The following is a 23,622-nucleotide window of genomic DNA, read 5'->3' as shown; positions in this document are numbered from 1 at the left end:
GTCTCCAAACTGTCCAACCTGGGCTGACCCTCTAATATACTTATTCCTAATCCTGTCTACCCTCGTCACACCCAGTGCAAATCTTAACATCTTTAACTCTGTCACATCCAGCTCTGACTCCTGCCTTTTTGTCAATGCCACTGTCTCCAACCCATATAAAACATAGCTGGTTTCACTACCCTTTTGTAGACCTTCCCTTTCACTCTTACTGGTACTCGTCTGTCACAAATCATTCCTGACACTCTTCTCCACCCACTCCACCTTGCCTGTACTCTCTTCTTCACCTCTGTTCCACACTCGCCATTACTCTGAACTGTTTATCCATTATGTGCATTTGATGTTTAAGGTTAGCAGTAATCCATGGAAAATTACCACCTAGAATTTTAAATAATTTTATATACTACTGAGTATTAGTGCATAGACTATAAACACAAGTAAAATGTATTTTCTTTATGAATAGGGTTGAAGTGAAATGAAATTACGATAAGGCAGATTAGGATGAAGTGACACTTAATTTTGATAGGAGACTCTTTTTAAAGCACCAGTTGATCAATACTAAGCAATGGAAACTGAGAGAATTAGGAAGAACAAACGAACACTATCGGGGTAATAGTAAGAATTACATCCAATATGGAGTCATCTGTGCATTAGGGGTTAGGATGGGTAAAAGGAGAATACATTGTGTGAAGTCATAGAAAGATGTATGACAGTGAATGTTATAGAAGTGAGAGCCAGCATAATTAACATTTACATCTCACAGTGATTTCTGAGGAAGAAGGCAATGATTAATACACAGATGAATTATTAGGTGAAGGAGTTAACATGCCAGAGTGCACTTATTTCTAATGTAAGGGGGAATACTAAATCATTACTGGTATTTGGGTACACTTGAGAAGAAGTTTTAATCAGAAAGAGAAGTCAAAGTCATATTGTTAATGTTAATATTATTTTGAATGTTATCAAGGAATGTTTGCACATACATAAGAAGCTTTAGAGACAGGATTGCAACATCATACCTACTTCATTTGTATGTTATGTCTTCTTTTTTTCTAAAATTATTCTTTACTGTTTTCACTGTTTTATTTAAAGTTATTACTGTTTTTCTTTAAGGTTGCCTTTGTTTTGACATGCTGTATAAATCCTTACACTTTTGTAATTTATATCATTCTTTGATCAGTTTCTAGTAAGCTCTGAACCACTTTGTTCAATTCAAGGTTAAGCACTACCACTGAATTAGTTTTGTTTTTGTCTATTAAAATAACTTCATAGACTATTACATTTATATAATAATAGCTGGCAAGGGCATAGTGACTGGAGAAGATCTTCTGATCTCCTGCACTGTCCACCATTGAATTATCTAAATTAAAATCACATGGCCACCAGGGGTATGAACTCTTGAGTCACACCATGGGTGCTAAACTGATTAAAGCATACAAAGACAGGAATCACTAAGTATTTCATTAAGTACAGCTTGGCTTCAAAAGCAAGCAGGACATATGCACTGCTGCTCTAGGTATGGGACTACACCATCTACACCTAAGAGCAGGTGCCACACTGAATACCCCACCAAAAAGAGTCTTTAGACTAGCTACCCAGATCACTTTCTTACTAATGTAGTTTGTGTTTCAGTGCCTTTTAGCATTCACCTACCTACTGTTACTGCACTTAGAATAAACTCTTACACATAGACACACACACACACACACACACACACACACACACACACACACACACACACACTTAAAGACCGGTAATATAATGCAGCTACTGTAGTCTAGTGTCTTGGCCCAAGATAGCAAACTGACATCACCCCAGTTATTGTTCCATTCTTGGTAATATGCCAAATAGTTATAAACACACATGGTACTGTGTAGCACAGCAGTCTGGACAATTACAGAATTATGCCAACAGCATGTCACCATTAAGCAATAAATACCTTCTTATCAATTAATAACTTAGCAAATAGGGAATCATCTATGCATATGCACAGAGCAAGCAGAGAATAATCACTCTGAATAAACAGATTACAAGAGAGAAAAAATCATCTGTTTACAATTGGTTAGTATCTGATTTGATTTTCTTGCAGTCCATAGTGTTCTTAAAAGTTTTGTCTAACACCTCAGTTTAAAAGCATCAATTTTCTGGAGTATAGCTTTACATATAGCGTAACTCTCATGCGCATATGTTATTATTGCATAAAATGTAGCGTTGACTATATGGACCTCTGTTGACAATGTGATGCCATTGATCTTTAAAGTCTTATCCAAATTTGCCTTAGCTTTTCTTGTGAAAGCAAGCAACTTTTAATTTCATGGCTGCAGTCATCATCTGCAGAGATATTTGAATCCATGAAAACGAGATCTGTCATTGCCTCCAATTCTTCCCCATCTGTTTTCAAATAATTGGTAGGACTAGATGACATAATTTTAGTTTTTTTGTTGCTGAGAAACATGCCAGCTTTTTACTTTTATCTTCATTAACTCATTAACATCTATGTGGTGTAGACTGTTGCACCTATAGCAGCATACACACATCTGGCATTCAATAGCATTTTCTGAACAATAAACTTAAAAAGCCTAAGATAATCAAATATTAAGTGTTTCATGAACAATACAAACTATTATGACAACTGTTAAAAATAGTAATATTATCAGTAAGAAGTTTTCTTTACTGCGATAGTGCATTCATAATCCTTCCCTAAATACTATATTATAATCCACACACTAACCCAACATTATATTTTTGCTACACTTTCACAATCTGTCATATCTTGGAAACTGTACAACCTAGGTATGTATTGTTAGAACATTTTTATTAACCAGATGTAAGGTTTACATGACAAAAATAAATTCCTCTACTACAAATATTCCTTTATGAGTGCATGTTTATTGAGATATTTATAGAAATACAAAAAAGTAGTCTTCATTCTATAATTAGCAAAATAAATAACACTGAATGTCTCACAGAATGTACAATTTACATTGTAAATATCAGAGTTAGTTTTCTTTAGCAATATCTAAGGTTTCATGTGAGGTCATGCAACCATTTGTAAGCCAATTGGTTTCAGAAGTATTAGGCACATATGGAAATATTATTTATTTTCATAAATACTAACAGATAACTATCAATATCTAAGTCATAATTTGGGTCTATATTATTACATTGAAGATTTCTAACTTCAAATACGATATGCTCCATATGTTCGAAGTTAGAAAACTTCGAATTAGTAAAAAAAAAAAAAAGAAAAGACGAAACCCTAAACTAAGGGTTGTAGGCAGGGGGGCAAGCCTCCCTACACCCCCTACACCCACTGCTCTTTAAATATAACTACTCCGAGACCACACTATAATGCGATAAATGGAAGACTTACCTTTACTGCACTGTTGTGTGATCTCGGAATTGGTATATTTAAAGACCAGGGGGTGTGGGGGGTGCAGGGGGGCTTGCCCCCCCAGTTTAACATCTAAGGTGAACTTTTTTCTTTTTGTTTTACAAATTTGAAGTTTTCTAACTTCGAACATATGGTGTCAACCATATTGTATTCAAAGTTAGAAATCTTTGACTGAATAATATAGACTCCATAATTTGATATAAATGGACACTGACAATGATTTTCCTGTCTTCCACCACAGCATATCACATCATATGTCTCAATAGCATGTAAGGCTCACCATTAGGAAAATGTGGAACAGGAACAATCCAGATTTAACCTAGGTTCATAGGTTCATAGGTGTGTACTAGGCTAATGTCCCTGGAGCCTTTACAAGCCTAGCCCATAGGATTACCCTGGCATCGTGCCACCCGACCTTAGTTCCCAGTGCCTTTGTTGAGTAGAGTCACTGGAGTGATCTCCGGGGTGAATTTTCTATTTCTCAGCCATTCATCAAGATTGTTCTTGAAGAGGGCCAATGAGGTGCTCTGTTTGACATGTCCGGGAAGTCTATTCCATAGCATGAGCAGTCTCTGGGGTATGAACCTGTTCCTCCAGCTTGTTCTGTTGACTGTGGTAATGAGGTTGATGTCTCAGGAGCATGTGGTGTGGAGGGATTGGGATTTCTTTAGATGTAGCATTTTTTAACAGAGCTGGGTCAGACATGGCTTTGTAAGTCAAGCAGAGATTGCCTCTTGGTAGACAATATGAGACAGAATAGCTGGATTTTTTTGAGTCTGTCCATATAGGACAAGTGTTTAAGGCCTAGGATCCTCCTTGTGAGTTACTTTTTCAGCCTCTCCAGTTGTTGCAGGTGTCTAGTGAGGTACATGCCAAATGGGGCATTATACTCGATGATTGGCCTACTGAGGGAAGAGCAGAGGGAGACAATGACCTCTTTCTTCCTGGATGCAAAACTCTTACTAATGAGATGTGCCACATAGAAGGACTTTCTGACCACAGTGGCAATGTGGTGGTCAAAAAAGAGGTTGATGTCAACCTGTGTTCCCAGATCACTTATAATGCCATCTGTGTTCAGTGGACTATCATCAATATGGTAATTCATGGGACCCAGATTTTCCCCAAAGAGGATGATGACACATTTTTTGGCATTAAGCTTAAGGCTATGGTTCTGACACCAGTCGTTGGTCTCAGTGAGGACTATTTGTAGGATGTCAACATCACTTGGGGAGTTAATAATAGCCCCCAACTTACAATCATCTGCAAACATTGTCAGCCAGAGTTCCTTTGTGTTGGCCTGGACTTCAGAGAAGTAGATATCAAACAGGAGAAGACCAGGACTGAACCCTGTGGGACTCCACTTATGGCAGGTCAGCAGTCTCACTTGGAGTCAGCTACTTTCACACTGTGGGTTTTATCTGTGAGCCAATTTGCATCCCACCTAGTGATATAGGGGTTGATGCCTAGCTTAGTGAGTTTTTCTATGATTCCTGAGTGGGGAATGGTATCAAAGGCCTTGGCCAGATGAAGATAGGCAGTATGAACCACCTTGGGTTCATACACAGCTCTGGTCACTGACTCAAAGAAGTCAGCCGAGTTGAGCAAACATGATCCAGCCTTCACAAAACCAAATTGCATGGGATCTAGAGTTTGGAGATTCCCTATATCCTGGTTTATTAGGTCCATGATGATGCGTTCCATAGCTTCACATATCAGACTCACCAGGCTAATGAGGTGATAGTCTCCAGGGTCTGTAGTTGCTCCTCCTTAGTGGAGAGGGATGATGGCAGCAGGGCACCATTTGGTAGGAATAAAGCCTGAGGTGAGGCTGTGATTGAACAGGCACACAGATGAGGTGCCAGTTCACTCTGTAGTTCATGTATAACACAACCAGGGATATTGTCAGATACCATAGAAGCTGTATTCTTGGCCTTGGACAGTGCTGTTTTAATCTGTGCAGGAGTAATACTGGGTGTCTGGCAATCTACTAGTATTGTAATTGGTCCTTTGGTGAGGGAGAGAGGGGTAAAGTTGGCACTGGCACCCAGGCCACTCGTTTGGCTCTCGACTTATAGGTCAAGTCCAAAAGGACATCAGAGGAGGTCCTACCTCCTTAAAGCTCAAATTATATGAATTAGTATGGCAGTTGCGATGTCAAGCCCATAAGTTACCGGGTCTTAATGATACATGTTCACTAGTTAGTGTTTTGAAACTGAAGAGTCTAACAAGATGAGACTTTTTAATTACAACAGTTTTCAAGGTTCTTAGATGATGTATTTACATTTCTTTATTTTTCCATATCTATTCTATATGATTCATTATTGTATTAGTTTATGTATTGTTTTTTCCTATGTAATCATGTGACCAAGTGGCTGGTTATCATGTGACTAAATATGTCAGATTTGGTTGGTTTGATTCAGCATTTTAATAGTCTGCTAATGTATCTATGTTTGTATCTGAGGAAGTTTGATATTAATCAGACAAAAGCATTTATTTTACATTAATTTATTTATTAAAATCCCATTTGTTCCTGTTTTAGTTTTTGCCATTTTGTTTTGTTTTTTTAGTTTACTTTTTGGTCATTTTATTGGTTTGTCTGTGTCTGGCATGACTACAGAGAACATACAAGGCACCCTGGCTTTATTTTCTATGGAAGAGCCTTTTAATGATGAAACATCAGATATCGGGAAACTTACATATCTGGATGGTTTGTTAACTCAGAAGGTGGATCATCTTACAGCAGTGTTTGGAAGTAGAGTCGCTTTGCCAACCATCAGAATTGAAGTTAGAGGTAATCAAACCAATGCGGAAGCAACTGTGAGTTTTGGTTCTACTTACAATGACACTCATAATCAAAACATTAATGGCTGTATTGTTAACTTCATTCAACCTAATGATGACATGGCTGTTTCAGATACTAATCCGTGTCCATGTCCGGCATGACTACAGAGAACATACAAGGCACCCTGGCTTAATTTTCTACAGAAGAGCCTTTTAATGATGAAACATCAGATATCAGGAAACTTACACAACTGCTTGGTTTGTTAACTCAGAAGGTGGATCATCTTACAGCAGTGTTTGGAAGTAGAGTCGCTTCGCCAACCATCAGAACTGAATTTAGAGGTTATCAAACCAATACGGAAACAACTGTGGGTTTTGGTTCTACTTAAAATGACACTCATAATCAGAACCTTAATGGCTGTATTGTTAACTTCATTCAACCTAATGATGACATGGCTGTTTCTGCTCCTAATTGTATTGGGAACCATTTAGTGACTCCAAATGGTTCCGCAATTCCTGTCTTAAATAAATGGTTTGAAACTCGCACAAGTTTCCAGACAGAGTCAGAAGTGAGTAATGACCAGCAAACATCTCCAATTAATGATAGTTCCCTCGCTAAGAACCTTGAGACCTTTGATTACAAATCTTTGAAATTAAAGAAGCTTCAACTGGAGATTTGTTATTTTAGGGAATGTGTGAGACAGCAACAACTACCAAAAGGTTTCCGGATTTGGTGATAAACAACTGGGTTGAGACCTAATTCCCCCTTTCATAATGAATTATTGAAAGTATTTGACAAGCAAGGTGTGGAGTTATTGGAAGTGCTTATGAAGCACTACCAAATAATGTCTGACTCTTTGGCTAATGAAATCAATATCCTGGATACACAGATCAGAAATGATACTGACTTTCCTAAGTATACATTCGGATTTGCTCAAATTTTTTCTAGTATTGATAACTATTTGAGTAAATGGAAAGCTATAAAAATGAAAAATAATTGAACTAGACAACTTGGACTTCTTAAATGGATCAGCTTATCCTCCCCCACCACTTTCACAACAATGGAATGATCCTAGGGAATCCTTGGCTAACAATGAAGATGACATCATGACTATTGACAGGGGTAATGAACCACAACATAATTATGCCACTGCAGCCAGTACTCCAGCTAGTCAGGCTGAGAGTGGGTCTAGACGCAGTGAGCATGTTTGCAATATGAACAACAACTCGAATAACAGATCTACTATGGGAGGTAACAACCAGCAAGTGGATCGAATGAATCGTCCTAATAATCATCAAGGGAATATTTAACACCAGGTGGTTAATCACAACCAAAATCAGCATTCGAACCAGGATTTTTATTGAGGAGGCGGCCGCAACAACAGGAGGAAGAATTACCAGAATTGGTCCCAGTTGAGGAGATAACAGAACTCAATGGTATTGTACCAAGTCTATTCCAGTCAAACTCTGAAGGTGAGATTAACTTTAAGACTGATGCCATGACTATACTCAAGAATTCCAAAGGGGACTTTAGTATTTTTAACTATTCAGAGTTTCAGGTTGACAGAGTTTCAGTGAATATATTGGCTAAAGGACTAACGTTTGTGCCATCTTATTCGGGTGATTTAGCTAAAACGCTGATTGATTTGAAGCTTTTCACCTGTAAATTAAATTTAAACTTTTTATTAAGAAATCAGTTGTTTAATCAAAGTGAATTTAAGATACCCAGCATGTACACTCCCCCATTCATTACTGCAATTTCTCTATTTGATAGTATATGTGAGCTTGACATCAGAAATAGATTTTCTTGTAAAAGACCTAGTAATTGTGATGTAAGTAATTTTTCTAGAGATGAATGGGAACATTTACAGTCTTTAAGGATGAGTGGTATTCGTATAATGAAGCCCGACAAAGATGGCGGATTAGTGTTTCTGGACACTGATCATTATAATAAGAAAATGTTTGTGTTGTTATGTGATGGTAATAACTATATGTCAGTTTCTTTAAATGAGCTAAATACATCATATAACAGGTAAGGATGTTTTTAAATGATCTGTTTACAGATTCTAGAATTAACGTGGCTGTTTTTAATTATTTCTCAATGCCTACTCCCCAGATTCTTATAATTTTTGGAATTCCAAAAATTCATAAGGACCTAACCAACTCCCCTTTGAGACCCATTGTGAACAGTAAAAATTCCATCACCTACCCTTTAGCAAAATATGTAGACATACATTTGAAGAAATATGTAGAATTAGAACTGCAAATATGTAAAGATTCTTGGTCCTTCCTAAGAAATGTCAGTAATTTTGAATATGATGAGCATTGTAACTTACTAACTATTGATGTCAAGGACCTATATACTTCAATTCCCCATAATTTGGGGAATTAATGGGTTTGTTCTATGTTATGATTAAGAAATTTTTTGAATGGTCAGATTATATTAATCGAAGAATTATTGAGCATTATTTTGAATAATAATTTCTTTTTGTTTGAAGGAAATTTTTTCTGACAGAAACAAAGAGTCGCTATGGATTCCCCTTGAGGGGGTAGTTATGCAAATTTGGTTTTAGCATTTTGGGAAAGGCAATTTGTTGTTGGTAATACTTGTTTTTCTGATATGATAAAATTTTATAAACATTATTTGGACGACATTTTTGTCCTGTTTGAAGGTAGTAACTCACAGGTAGATGAATTTTTGTCTTTTTTAAATAATTCTACCATAAGTTTTGAAATTCACGCACTCTTTTAGTAATGAGTCCATTTCATATTTAGATGTGGATTTAATAATTGATAGATCTAACAAAGGTTATAAGGCAAAGATTTTTAGGAAAGCTACCTACTCTAATTACTTTTTACATTTTACCAGCACCCACCCTCATCAATAAAAAAGATCTGTTGTTAAGGGTCAACTTGTTCGTGGGCGGCCAAGATGGTATCCACTCAGGAAAATTTTGTGGCTGAATGTGATAATTTGGTCAATATGTTCCTAAGATGTGGTTACCCTATTTCCTTATTGGAGGAATTGAAAACTGAGGTAGTTTTGAAATGGTCCCGAGGCATTTTCAATACAATTTTATATGACCCTGTTAGCGTCAAACTTCCTATTTCTGAAGATTCTTTATTTGAACAAATGGCAGATGCTCCTTTTGCAAACATGCCTTTGTTTACTACTACTTATAGTAATGATGCTTTGGCTGTTAAGGAGATTATAGTTAAAAACTGGGGGCTTCTTGCTTCAGATGAAGCCTTTTATGATACTGAAGACTTTCGACCAAAATTTGTCTTTAAGAAGGGCTTAAATTTAAAGAACCATTTAGAACCCTTCAGTAGTGTTTCCTTTAGAAATGAAGGGATGTTTATATGCAAATCTTGTCCTTATTGTAGGCACATAGATTTGGGTGGCAGTTTTACAATAAGGGACCAGAGGTACGAAACAAGAGGTAGATTTAATTGTAATTCTTCTAGTGTAGTCTATTTGGCTAAGTGCAAAAATCTACCCCAGTTTTTATATCAGGAACAAATGATAGAAAGTTGAAAGAGAGGTTATATGAGCACTTATATAACATAAGGAAAAAGAAATTGGATAATGCTCTGGTCAATCATGTTAATCAAATCCCAGGACACTCATTTGACTTTTGAGTTATAGGTCAAGTCCAAAAGGACATCAGAGGAGATTCTACCTCCTTAAAGCTCGAATTACATGAATTAGTATGGCAGTTGCAATGTCAAGCCCATAAGTTACTGGGTCTTAATGATACATGTTCACTAGTTAGTGTTTTGAAAGTGAAGAGTCTAACAAGATGAGACTTTTTAATTACAACAGTTTTTAAGGTTCTTAGTTGATGTAGTTACATTTCTTTATTTTTCCATATTTATTCTATATGATTCATTATTGTATTCGTTTATGTATTGTTTTTCCTATGTAATCATGGGATCAAGTGGTTGGTTATCATGTGACTACCTATGTCAGATTTGGTTGGATTGATTCAGTATTTTAATGGTCTGTTAATGTATCTATGTTTTTATCTGAGTAAGTTTGATATTAATCAGACAAAAGTGCTTATTTTATATTAATTTATTTATTAAAGTGCCATTTGTTCCTGTTCTAGTTTTTGCCATTTTATTTTGTTTTTTTTTTAGTTTGCTTTTTGGTCGTTTTTATTGGTTTGGCTGTATCCTGCATGACTACAGAGAACATACAAAGCACCCTGGCTTTATTTTCAATGGAAGAGCCTTTTAATGATGAAACATCAGATATCGGGAAACTTACACAACTGGCTGGCTTGTTAACTCAGAAAGTGGATCATCTTACAGCAGTGTTTGGAAGTAGAGTTTCTTCGCCAACCATCAGAACTGAATTTAGAGGTAATCAAACCAATGCGGAAGCAACTGTGAGTTTTGGTTCTACTAACAATGACTCTTGTAATAAGAACATTAATGGCAGTATTGTTAACTTCATTCAATCTCATAATGACACGGCCATTTCAGCTCCTAATCCATGTCCATGTCCATGTCCGGCATGACTACAGAGAACATACAAGGCACCCTGGCTTAATTTTCTACAGAAGAGCCTTTTAATGATCAAACATCAGATATCAGGAAACTTACACAACTGGTTGGTTTGTTAACTCAGAAGATGGATCATCTTACAGCAGTGTTTGGAAGTAGAGTCACTTCGCCAACCATCAGAACTGAATTTGGAGGTAATCAAACCAATGTGGAAGCAACTGTGGGGTTTGGTTCTACTTAAAATGACACTTGTAATCAGAATGTTAATGGGTGTATTGTTAACTTCATTCAACCTAATGATGACACCGCCGTTTCAGCTTCTAATCGTATTGGGAACTATTTAGTGACTCTTAACGGTTCCACTATTCCTGTCTTAAATGAATGGCTTAAAACTCGCACAAGCTTCCAGCGAGAGTCAGAAGTGAGTAATAACCAACAAACATCTCCAATTAATGATAGTTCCCTATTAGATTCAAAAGTGAGTAATAACCAGCAAACATCTCCAATTAATGATAGTTCCCTCGTTAAGAACCTTGAGACCTTTGATTACAAATCTTTGAAATTAAAGAAGCTTCAGTTGGAGATTTGTTATTTTAGGGAGTGTGTGAGACAGCAACAAGTACCCAAAGGTTTCTGGATTTGGTGATAAACAACTGGGTTGATACCTAAGTCCCCCTTTTATAACGAATTATTGAAAGTATTGGACAAGTAAGGTTTGGAGTTATTGGAAGTGCTTATGAAGCACTACCAAATAATGGTTGACTCCTTGGCTAACAAAATCCATATCCTGGATACACAGATCAGAAATGATATTGACTTTCATAGGTATACATTTGAGTGCGCTTGAATTTTTTTCTAGTATTGATGACCATTTGAGCAAATACAAAGCTGTAAAAATGAAAGAAACTGAACAAGACAACTTAGACTTCTTAAATGGATCAGCTTATCCTCCCCTGCCACTTTCTGAACAATGGAATGACCCTAGGGAATCCTTGGCTAACAATGAAGATGACATCATGACTATTGACGGGGGTAATGAACCACAATATAATTACGCTGCTGCAGCCAGTACTCCAGCTAGTTAGGCTGAGAGTGGGCCTAGATGCAGTGAGCGTATTCGCAAAATGAACAACAACTTGAATAACAGATCTACTATGGGAGGTAACAACCAGCAAGTGGATAGAATGAATCATCCTAATAACCATCAAGGGAATATTTAACACCAGGCGGTTAATCACAACCAAAATCAGCATTCGAAGTAGGATTTTTATAGAGGAGGCATCCGCAACAACAGGAGGAAGAATTACCAGAACTGGTCCCAGTTGAGGAGATAACAGAACTCAATGGTATTGTACCAAGTCTATTCCAGTCAAACTCTGAAGGTGAGATTAACTTTAAGACTGATGCCATGACTATACTCAAGAATTCCAAAGGGGACTTTAGTATTTTTAACTACTCAGAGTTTCAAGTTGACAAAGTTTCAGTGAATATGTTGGCTAAAGGACTAACGTTTATGCCATCTCATTCGGGTGATTTAGCTAAAACGTTGATTGATTTGAAGCTTTTCACCCATAAATTAAATAAATTTTTTTATTAAGAAATCAATCATTTAATCAAAGTGAATTTAAGATACCCAGCGTGTTATTTTGTTCATCTTCCATATCCAGTCAATGTTATTTTGTTCATAACTCCTTGTACTTTCCAATAATGCCTATTATTATATGATAAGTCACTTAATTAAAGAAAGCAGACTAAAAAAAAGTCTGGATGCCATAAGAAGCTATGGGTGTGAACTGGAAGCAGACAAAATAGGTGCTATAGGCTTGAATGAGTTAACAGGCTTTTCAGCTCTCCCTCACTTCCAGACATCAGAGTGATATCATCTGCATACTTAAGAATATTAATATTTCTCCCAACAATTTTAATCCCAGCATATCATTCATCTAACGTAGCATTTTGCATGAGCCCATTGACTAAAGTTCTTGAATGGATACTTTGTAAACAGTTCTCCAAATGTGTGTCCAAATATAAAAGTCAGTATAGATTTGAGCCAAGACAAAGTATGCAGATAGTAGCCACACTTATTGATATTCAAATAACAAAAATACTGGACTTCACTTATCAGCATTTATTTTTGGTCACAATACCTTTCGAACTCATTTAATATTCCCTCCCTCTAGATAAGTTTAGTTCGGTAATTTGCAGCCAGCCAGTAATTCTGAGTTATAAGAACACTCTGGGTGAAGGAATTCAGATTGTTACCAGACAAAAATGCAATGCCTGTTTTCTATTTAGCATATCACCGAATTACTACAGGCTTTATTGTAGGAATTTTCCTAGTCTACATTATTACCAATTACAGGCATTAGCAGGTGGAACACATCAGATTATAACATTATGTCAGCAATTCATCCATGCTGCATACTGCCAACATTTGTATTCTCTAATATAAGAAATTCATTTCTGATTGAACATCCTTGTAAAATGACTGCTATGAGCAAAGAAAATCAAAATTATAGACTTCAGCCAACAAACCAATAAAATAGTAAATTATTGGCCTGTACAGCTATTGGAAGAAACTATGGCCTGAATGAAAAAGGCCAATCTTTCAATCCATGGAAACCATTATTAACGCTAAACTTTGATTCAGAGAACATAAAGAGACAACTTTCAAGGTATCAACAAAAAAACTGGATAACCTTTACAACATAAAGCATTCATTTCTGCCTACCTATAAGCAAAGAGTTGCTGAAATGTTGCTATTTAAACTTCTACATGTCAGTTGTTATGCATAAATAATGCATACGTGCTGACATCAAACTCACATCCACTTACACAAGATTGTGGAATGGCTTCCCCTACAATAAACATCACTGTTAAATCTTAAAACAAAAACTTGATTGAAAAGCTATACATTACTACTATACTGCCTCAAAATACTTTGGAATGGATCATGTTCTAGGCTGTAAAATCTACTTTTCGGGCATATTCCAAACATCATACTTATAAAAAACAATCAGTCATTATTTATCTTACTTAAAACCTCTTCCAAATTTGGACCCTAAACATCCATTGTGAATCTTCTGTCATCTTGGAAAAGCTTACCACTTTCTCCAAAATTTCTTTCAGTATAATCATACTTGTTATTGTTATCTTACAAGTCACATCTGTGAAGTAAGCTAATGCCTTATTTCCAACTTATTCCTAATGTGCTTGAAAATGTTGAAATACACTCCTGCAAATATTTCAAATTTCTCTTAGTTCGACCCTCTGCATTTACATTTCCTTTATACATCACTGCTGATCACATTATCTTAGCCCCCTCACCACTGCTAAAGCAGGTGTGTGTGTGTGTGTGTGTGTGTGTGTGTGTGTGTGTGTGTGTGTGTGTGTGTGTGTGTGTGTGTGTGTGTGTCTCTGTGTGTGTGTGTACTCACAGCTAGTGTCTATCCATGCAACTGTGGTTGCTTACTAGATATAAAATGGAAGGTGGTCAATATACATCTTCAAAAATGGTGTGAAGAATATTAGTTCACTGACAGTTTTACTGCATCTGAGTTCTTAGCTGTTGTGATTATTGCATGTCCTGTAAGGATGAAGGTTTTATACTGCTTCACCTATTACCTTCCAATGCCTTTAACATCTTCTAAACTTCATATAGTTAACTCTTGTATGTCTTGTATTTTACTTCCTGCTATTGTCTATGTGCTACAAATATTTTATAATATCTTGACATTATGAAGTTGGGAATTTTTCTCACCTTGTCCCTGTTGAAAGGCCATCCAGGTTAACAAAAGTATATATGTATAAATAAATAAACAAATTGCAAAACCCCTGTATCCATGGCTACCTTATTCAAAACAGTCAAAATACCCGAGTCATAATATTTCATCTTTACTTCCCACTGGGTCCCTCATCACCCCTGCATCCTGCCTAGATTGCTGGTACTGACAAATAAGTCCATGAAGACCCTCACATCCTGCCTAGACTGTTGGCACTCTTAAAAAAGTCCATGATAACCCTGCATCCTGTCTAGACTGCTGACAATGCCAAACAAGTCTCTCATCACCCTCACAACCTGCCTAGACTGCTGGCACTGACAAACAAGTACATGATCACCCCTGCATCCTGTCTAGACTGCTGTCGGAATGTCAAGGCTTGTAACATTGATCCCTTAAATGCTGAAAAAAAGGATCAAAACATAATAGCAGAATGTTGTTTTTAACTTTTAAAGTTTTTTTGCAGGGCATCAGAATTATATATCTCCCAGATTTAATTGTTCACATTTTCTGTAATTCAGCCTTGATGTTGATTTGACCTGCACTGTCAAGTCTTTGAATTTTAAAAATGTACCTCCCTGGCACACATATCTTCCCTAGTGTCCCCTCCTATTACCTGTACCTTTTCTTTCTGTTCAGAGTTCTGCCTGCCCCTCTTTTTCTTTGTTCACTTTTTTCTTCCTTTGTATTTCCTTCCTTTCTGAATCCTTTCCCTATGTTCTTTGGCATCCCTGTTTATCAATGTTACTTTTATTATTGTCTATCTACTATTATACTCCGTCCAATCCTGTTTTCCTGTTTTTTTGTTTATAGTTCCCCTCTTCTCTAGCTTTCTACATTTACATCCCACTGCACTACTTCATTCTTTTATAGGCTCCTGTAACTTTTTTTTATTCTCAATATCTCCTCTGGAGCAATGCTTTTTTCTCTGTGGCCTGTCATTTTGGTTTAAAAACAATGGGTCTCAGCTAGCTACACACTCCTCTGATATTGTAATGCTCTCACTGGAATCTAAAGTCTAGCTTCCCCCTGTAAAATAGCCCCTCATCTTCCCAAGTCATCCAAAACAGCCACCATACTAACTTCTTCTTATCTCCTTTCCACATTACTTGTGACAGTAGTTAAACTGCTTGACCTTTTCCATCCCGAGACCACTGGCCATTCATCAACATCTCTGAAATATCACATTTAAAAGGCTCACCTCACATTTACATGATCAAGGGTTAAAGCACCTTTGCCAGAAACAGTCTGCTCAAGATTTAAAACATAAATATGATCTAGTTCAAGAATCATTTTAATGTCATATGAAATATTACTGTAGTTTATGCAACCTTAACTTTGCAATGGCAAACTATTGCACATAATATGTTGTACAGCAGTATGCATATTTTTTATTTTGTTTTCAGTTGACAAATGCGTTTTTTGGAACTAATGCCAGTATCCCTATACATCGGCACATAACAATGTTTTATTGTTGTATTTCATATTTTCACTTTATTTATGCAGGATGTCATGTCTAAGGAATTAGCACAGTGACCTCATCAAGATAAGTTGCTGCAGGATTTTTAAAAAGGTAGATTTTATTCCAAAAATGGCATCTCAGTTATGACTCTCTTCATTTTCCAGTATCTTTGTATAATGCGTGAGGTTGTCTTGTTTTTCTAGTTAAATAAATATGAAGGAAGGATCTGTTGTATGTTGCTCTCAGTCACTGCTTTGTTATAATCTGTGATACATTCCGTAAAGTGGGTAAGTCCCTCAGAGGCAAAGCATCCTCTGCAAGTGTGACTCAAACAGAAAATCTCTAAGAGTAGAAACTTAAACATATTTTTTACAGTAGTCACCCAAGCTCAGCAGCAAGGTGCGAGAAGACCAAGACACCTAGAGAAAAGCCATGCAGACAAACAGCAATCAGATTCCATACAGACACCAGCCAGGGGCCTGTACAGGGAGGCACTACAAATGAACATACAGGCTCACCATGCTGTTGAAAAATCAGTCACTAAAACAGGTACATCAACCATGAACCATCAATTTAAATGTCTGTGCCTCTACTGACTAAGCTATGAGGGATAACAACAAAGCAGCTGCATATTAGTATCAACTGTCTTACACATTTATTTTTTTACCCTTTTTTTGACACAACTAAATGTAACATAAACTTGCCACTACATACATAAAAAATGTTTTATCAGCACTGTACCTTCCCCATTCACTGTCTGGGGCTTGCATTTTGTTTTCAGGATTGCAGCAATTGCAGCTATTACAAACACCGAAATGACAATCACTGGCAGCCAGATCATCTTACCTGCAATAAAACATCAAAACTGGCATCAATCACTGATATTACATCATGAGGAAAAACACTTGTAGAAAAACTGTTTATGTTTCAGAATGCAGCAGTAATGAAACGTCATAGCATACTTTGTTAGGCAATCTGTTACCACATTAAAGGTTGACATATAATTCAATGAACCACTGCTGGGATTCTGGTTGAGGCAACAAGGTGCATTTCACCAAAGGCATAAGCCAGTTTAATCACATTGTAGTCCAATCTTGTACATCTGTAGTTGTCTTACAGTAAAAGTACTTGGACAACTTTAATAAGCCAGTTTTCTCTTACTCTGAGGCTTTGATTTATAATGGACATGCAGGCAAGCCACAAGAAGCCACAAAGAATTAAAGCATTTGGATAACAGAATCATCAGGGATGATTTCTGTTACATCTGTCACACATACACTATTCGTACAATAATAACAAAAAAACTGCAAAAAAGCTTTACAGTAGCTCAAACCACCCTTGCTAGTAGTTTGTTTAAAGTGATGCTGAAAATCTTTCCGAAGTCTGCTGATGAGCTAAGTTATGTTGAACTACTTTCAATCTTAGTGAGGGAAGACATTTAAAGTGGGACTATGGTGTACATGTGTGTCTCTATATATCACAAAATTATTTTACTGAGGTCTGTACTCAGTTCACCTGGTAACAAGTCACATGCAGATCTTTTATTTTTAACATGTTCCTCATGCTGAGTATAAAATGTAAAGAAACCTAAAATATTATTTTATAATGGTCCCTGAATAAAGAACTAGGTAGGGAAGAGGGGCCACGTTTTCTGCTAACCCCAAATTATAAGATGCTGCCAACATTCATAGCCAGAAAATTAATATCTTAGTCATGTCTCTATGCCTCTTCTAGGTGTTTTTTGTGTTTTTGCAGTGCAGCTATAGCCAGTCAGGGGGCAGTATTGTACAAAAGGAGATGACCCTTCCTCACCAAAACAAGAAGTAGTTTTTGAATTGCTCGTACTACCTTATCTCTGATACTTTGTACCAGGTAATCACTCACAGAATGCACGCTTTCAATGACAATGGTATTAATCCCATTGAGTTTGCCAACTGTCTGCAAAATACTTTTGCAAGAAAACATAACTATATGAAAATCAAATCAGTTTGCCTTCTTTAAGATAAAAGAAAATCCTTTAGTTGAAAAGAAGATAAATATCAATCCTAATTCATACAGTTATAGCACAATACAGAGTTTGACAAACTGGTTAATGGCACATGAATTATGCATTTTGTACTACATACTACAGTGACATGATCAGGCTTCATCTTCCTAGCTGGTTGTACATTACCCTGTACCACCAATGCAAAGCATAACATGTAATATACTCATGACACCAAGTTTTGGTGATGGTTTTTATGTTCATTTAGGTAACAATTACTACTAGGCTGATATCCTCACTTCTAGACATACCTTGGAGATGACTCTCCCCTAAACTTGTTCCACTCCACCCTACCTTCCTTTAGGTAGTCCAACATTTTGCCAACATCTTCATTCTCAGACTCACAAGTGGGATCTTAACCCTGCTTTCTAGAGAACTATTATTCTTCGCTTCCTAAAATCTGTACCCCTTCTATTCCCTAAAAAATATCGCTTCATCTGAAATTTCTATGCCATTGCTGAGTTATGGGAACATATTGTATATTATCAAGTCTTTGAATTTGTCAACAGCTATGGCCTATTTATTTAAGCTCAGCATAATTTTAAAGAAGTCTACAAGTTCCTTCATATCATCTGTAATATCACTGGATATATTCTCATGAACCTGCAGCTGTCAAAACTTGTGCCATATTCATTAGCATGAGAAGATTCTTTGAATCTGTGGACACCCATTACTACTGGCCAAACTTAAAAGTGGTTTGTTTAGGCAAGTGTGCCTTGAAATGGAATTAGGATTGTCTCATGTTCCAAATGTTCCCAGTAGATTTTGGGCCATGCTCCTCAGAATTAGAATGCATATGAACTGGTGTTCTTCAAGGATCTATCATTGTTTACTAAAAAGTCCGTGCAATTATGTATAAAGATGATCTAATCGCTATTAAATCAAATAACGCCATTTCACCTCTCCAAAATACTCACCAGAAAGACTTCACAAATCTCTAGTAAAACTCTGTTTTAAATTCATATTTCTTTTATGAACAAAGCTATGTTGTTCTCTCAGTTTACTTTTCATCTCTCAATTAAAACTATACTCTCCAGTTTATTTTCATAAATAACATAATGTTGTATGTCTATGGAGTATGAACAAAATCATTTCCACTGTCAGTTGTTTATTATTAACCTGTTTAGGTAATGTAAAATTACTATGCTTCAAAAATAGAGCAGATTTATTGTTCCTGCCATGTCTAACCTTTTGGGTAATAGCAACACATTACAAGGATAGTTCTCCTCTTTCAATAAATCCATTAATTAATGCAATTTATTATAAGTGCTTTAGATGACTTTTGTTGTTTTTTAGTTACTGTGTTTGAGGTCTGTTCAGTGAAGCTTTCTGCCTGTTGGGTTTTATTACTATTCATCTTTCCAAAGTTTTTCTAGTATTATATCCTCCCAGGACCCCTTTGTGAATGACTCTTCCACAAATTCACAATTACTGTGTGACCCTACTCTAACCAAGAATGATGACCCCACTTCACCCATCAATAAGACAATTGGTGCAGCTAATGTGGATTCTGAACTACAAAGTAAGGAATATAGAAATAGGACCCCAGGTTTAATTTCATTTAACTCATATACCTCTACAAATGGTGCACAGGAATAAAGAAATATGAGCCTTGTATTCAATCCATTTAATTCTAACCTACATAATAATGTTGTTCCAGACTAGGATGATTGGCTAAAACCATTGAGTAGCTAGTTATAGCTCTTTTTCAGGACAGTTACAATCCTTTGAGAAGATGCAGCTGGAGAATTTGCACTTTGAAAAGTGCATATGGTGCAAACAAGTTCATAAAGATTTGAACCTATGCAAATTTCCCAGCAGCATTGAGTAGAATTCCAGTTTATATCAAAAATCTGATTCATTTGATAGAACATACTGTGCAATAATAGCTATATTAATATGAGCAAAAGAAGAATACTAAATTATTTAACTATTGAGCTGAAAGATTTGGAGGCACCCATCAAAGATGATTTTTCATTTAAAATTAACATTAAATATACGAACTTTTTGGAAGGATTAACAAGCAATATTGTAGGATTAAGATCTATTAGGATAAAAAAAATGCTTTGTGAAAAAATTATTAAGATAACAAAAGAGCATATCCCCTTCCTTTAAAATTATCTCTAAAGAACAATTCTATGTTGTTGAAGGAAATACTACTGTTTATGATGATGATTCTGAAGCAGTGTTTTTGGATTACCCAGTTTGTGTTGGTCTGAGTGGAGAGTCAATGAAAAAAAGGTAGCTTTGCTGAACATATCATGAGAAAATGGTAAAGTAACCAAGGCACAGAATGTCCTAGTTTAAACACAGTCCAAGAATGAATGAAACGTAGGTAAAATCCAAGGTAAATTTATTTACTTAGGTAAGCGCTTTCATGATACACATATCATTTCTTCAGACCTTCAGACACTTCCTACCTAACTATATTTAAACAGTATTCAAACCAATCAAATCAAACCAATTAATGCTTAAAGTAATTAGTACTTAAAGTAAAACCAGTCATTCTGCACTATGTACAAAGTCATACTGGAAAACCTTTTCAAGTATAGATACTTAATGAACATTGTAACATAAAATGCATTAGTTAAAAACAATTAAAATATATATTTAATATGTTTCTATGTTTCATAGTTTCATAGTTTCATAGTTTAGTATTAGGCTATCTGCCCTGGGGCATTTGTAAGCCTAGCCATAGTGATGTGGCTTTCGCCACCCCATGAAATGGTACAAAAATGCACAGAATAGATTTAGAATACTGTGCCTCTGTCTAGTAGTGACACAGTGAAGGTCCCCTTATATAATAGAATTAGTTTACTGTGCCCCTGTCTAGTAGTGACACAGATGTGACCACTGGGGTAAACTTACGATCTCCCATCCACTCATCAAGATTTCTCTTGAAGAGAGTCAGTGAGGGGCTCTGCCTAACATGAACTGGGATCTTGTTCCAGAGCATGGGAAGCCTCTGGGTTATGAATCTATCCCTCCAGCATGTCCTATTCATACTTGTGCCGAGGTTTAAGTCTTTAGCTCTCGTGGTTCTGATGGATTTGGAATTTTTGAGGTGGAGCATGTCCATCAGTTCCTGATTGGACATGGCCTTGTACGTCAGGCAGAGATCACCTCTGAGCAGGTGGTATGCTACTGAATAGAGTTGGAGTTTCTTTAGTCTGGCAGAATAAGACATATGTTGGAGACCCTTGATCCTCTTGGTGAGGTACTTTTGTGGTCTCTCCAGCTGTTGCAAATGCCGGGTGAGGTACATACCAAATGGGGCATTGTACTCAATCATGGGTCTGATGAGGGAGGAGTATAGGGTACAATGACATCCTTGGATCTGGATGTGAATCCCTTCATGATAAGGTGTGCAAGGTAGAATGTTTTTCTAACCACTTTGGCAACATGGGTGTCAAATGAGAGGTCGCTGTCAACTTGGGTCCCTAGGTCTCTGATTACTTTTTCTGTACTCAGTGGGTTGCTGTCTATTTGATAATTTGTGGGTACTTTGTTTTTCCCAAGGGGATGACTATACATTTTTTGGCATTTAGTTTAAGGCCATGACTCCGGCACCAGTTGTCTGTTTCTGTGAGGCCTTTTTGTAGGATGTATGTGTCCGCTGCTGTATCGACTATGGCGCCTAGTTTGCAGTCATCTGCGAACTTTGTCAGCCACAACCCTCCCATGTTTGCTTTAACATCTGAGAAATAAATGCCGAACAAGAGGGGTCCCAGGACAGATCCCTGTGGGACACCACTTGTGACTGGCTTTGAGTCTGACATTGCTCCAGTGATTTTAACTTTATGGGTTCTGTCCTTTAGCCAGTTTGCAACCCATCTAGTGACATAAGGGTTTATGTTTAAGCTGTTGAGCTTATCTATGATACCTGAGTGGGGTATTGTGTCGAAGGCCTTAGCCAAGTCCAGGTAGGCTGTATGGACTGCTTTGCCCTCATCAACGGCTCTAGTGACTGTTTCAAAAAAGTCACCCAGGTTCAAAAGGCAGGATCTGCCCTTTACAAAGCCAAACTGGGTGGGGTCAAGTGTCTGTAGGTCCCCAATGTCTCTGTTTATGAGTTCCATAATGATTCTTTCCATAGCTTTGCAGGCACGACTGGTTAAGCTTATGGGGTGGTAGTTCCCAGGGTCTTTAGAGGTACCCCCTTTGTGGAGTGGGGCCACTGTTGCTGTACGCCAGTGTTCAGGTACATGTCCTGTAGTAAGGCTAAGGTTAAATAGCATTTTTATGTGCGGGTTTAGCTCCTCTTGGAGTTCACGTAGCACGCAACCTGGGATACCGTCAGGTCCCATTGATGCTGTGTTTTTAGCTTTGTTGAGGGCGGCTCTCACTTGGACATCTGAGATGACAGTGAGATTACATTCAGCTGGGATAAGTATTTCTTCTTTTGGGGGTGAGGGAGGGGAGAAATTTGCACTGAACCTGTCAGCCAGAATGTTGGCAATATCTGTGGGTTCAGTGTATTTTTTGTTGTTGTGAACTAACTCTGAGCATATCTGAGGGTTTCCGCCCAGGTTTCTAACATAGCTGAAGAAGGCTTTGTGGTTATCTTTAGTGTCCTTAGCGATTTTTCTCTCAAAGTTGGCCTTGGATGTTTTTATGAGAGAACATAGTTTTCTGCTAGTGTTGATCAGAGATGTCTTCCCTTTATGGGATTTTGCTCTGTCGTGCAGTAGCTTCCATCTTTTGTTATACAATTTGTTAATGGCTGAGGTCCACCAGACAGGACGCTTGCCTTTGGTGGAGAGGGACTTGGATTTATTTGGGATTGCATGATCCATGCATTCTTGGAGATGTCCATAGAAAGCATTTGTGAAGGATTTGGCATTGTGGGATGTGCTATCCACTGGCTCAGTGGGCTTAAAGGATACCATCTCAGTCTTAAGAAGAGTGAAGTCTGCTTTTGAGAAGTTTTTCACTGTGGTCTTTTGTGCTGGGGGTGGAGGTGGGAAATGTATATCCAGGGTGATTAGTTTGTGGTCATATCTCACTAGTGAGGGGGTATACCTCCAGTGTGGAGCATTTTGTCCCCATGTTTGTGATGATCAGGTCTAGTATATTATCTCCCCTAGTGGGAGAGGTGACTAGTTGTTCCAGTGCATTTGAATTTATGAATTCCAGGAACCTTTGGGCTAGGGTGTTAGGGCTAGAATAATGTACCCAATCTATGTTTGGGTTGTTGAAGTCTCCCAGTATGATGGTATTTTGTGATACATTCATATCCTCCAATGTCTTCAGGAAGGCTGAGTGGGGTTCCTGAGATTGGGAGGGTGGTCTGTAACATGATACCAGTTGCATAGCAGTTTTGCCTATGGTTAGTTGCACCTGTATGGTCTCCGATGCTTCATGTGTTGCTACTAACCTGGAGTTGTGGGTGCCCTTGATGAATATGGACACTCCCCCTTCCTTTGTGGTTTGGCCCAGGTTTTGGGGCCGAAAAGCATGATACGAGGTATAGCCTGGTAGCACTGGGGTGCTCTCAGGAGCCTTGAACCAGGTTTCAGTTACTGCACAGACGTCGATGTTCGCCATACTGAGGAGTGCATTGAGTGCCTGCAATTTGAGATTTAGACTTCTGGTGTTGAGCAGCATTACCCTTAGTTGTTTGTCTTTTGAGCCTTGCCTAAAAAAGGCACTA

General features: G+C 37.3%; 1 protein-coding gene across 7 annotated transcripts in view; it reads right to left on the bottom strand.

The window, feature by feature from the left end:
- Nucleotides 1-23,622, bottom strand: part of LOC122793286 (A-agglutinin anchorage subunit-like) — a 1,003,124-nt gene that overhangs the window by 181,074 nt on the left and 798,428 nt on the right. For all 7 annotated transcript variants that reach the window (XM_044061154.1, XM_044061150.1, XM_044061151.1 and 4 more), the window contains one exon: nt 16,667-16,771. In XM_044061154.1, the coding sequence (XP_043917089.1) occupies nt 16,667-16,771 (105 nt within the window). The remainder of the gene's footprint in view (nt 1-16,666; nt 16,772-23,622) is intronic.

The sequence above is a fragment of the Protopterus annectens genome, chromosome 2.part0 (assembly GCF_019279795.1).
Source record: "Protopterus annectens isolate FY-2018-M chromosome 2.part0, PAN1.0, whole genome shotgun sequence".
Lineage (NCBI taxonomy): Eukaryota > Metazoa > Chordata > Ceratodontiformes > Protopteridae > Protopterus > Protopterus annectens.
This window is presented reverse-complemented; position numbering and strand designations above follow the sequence as displayed.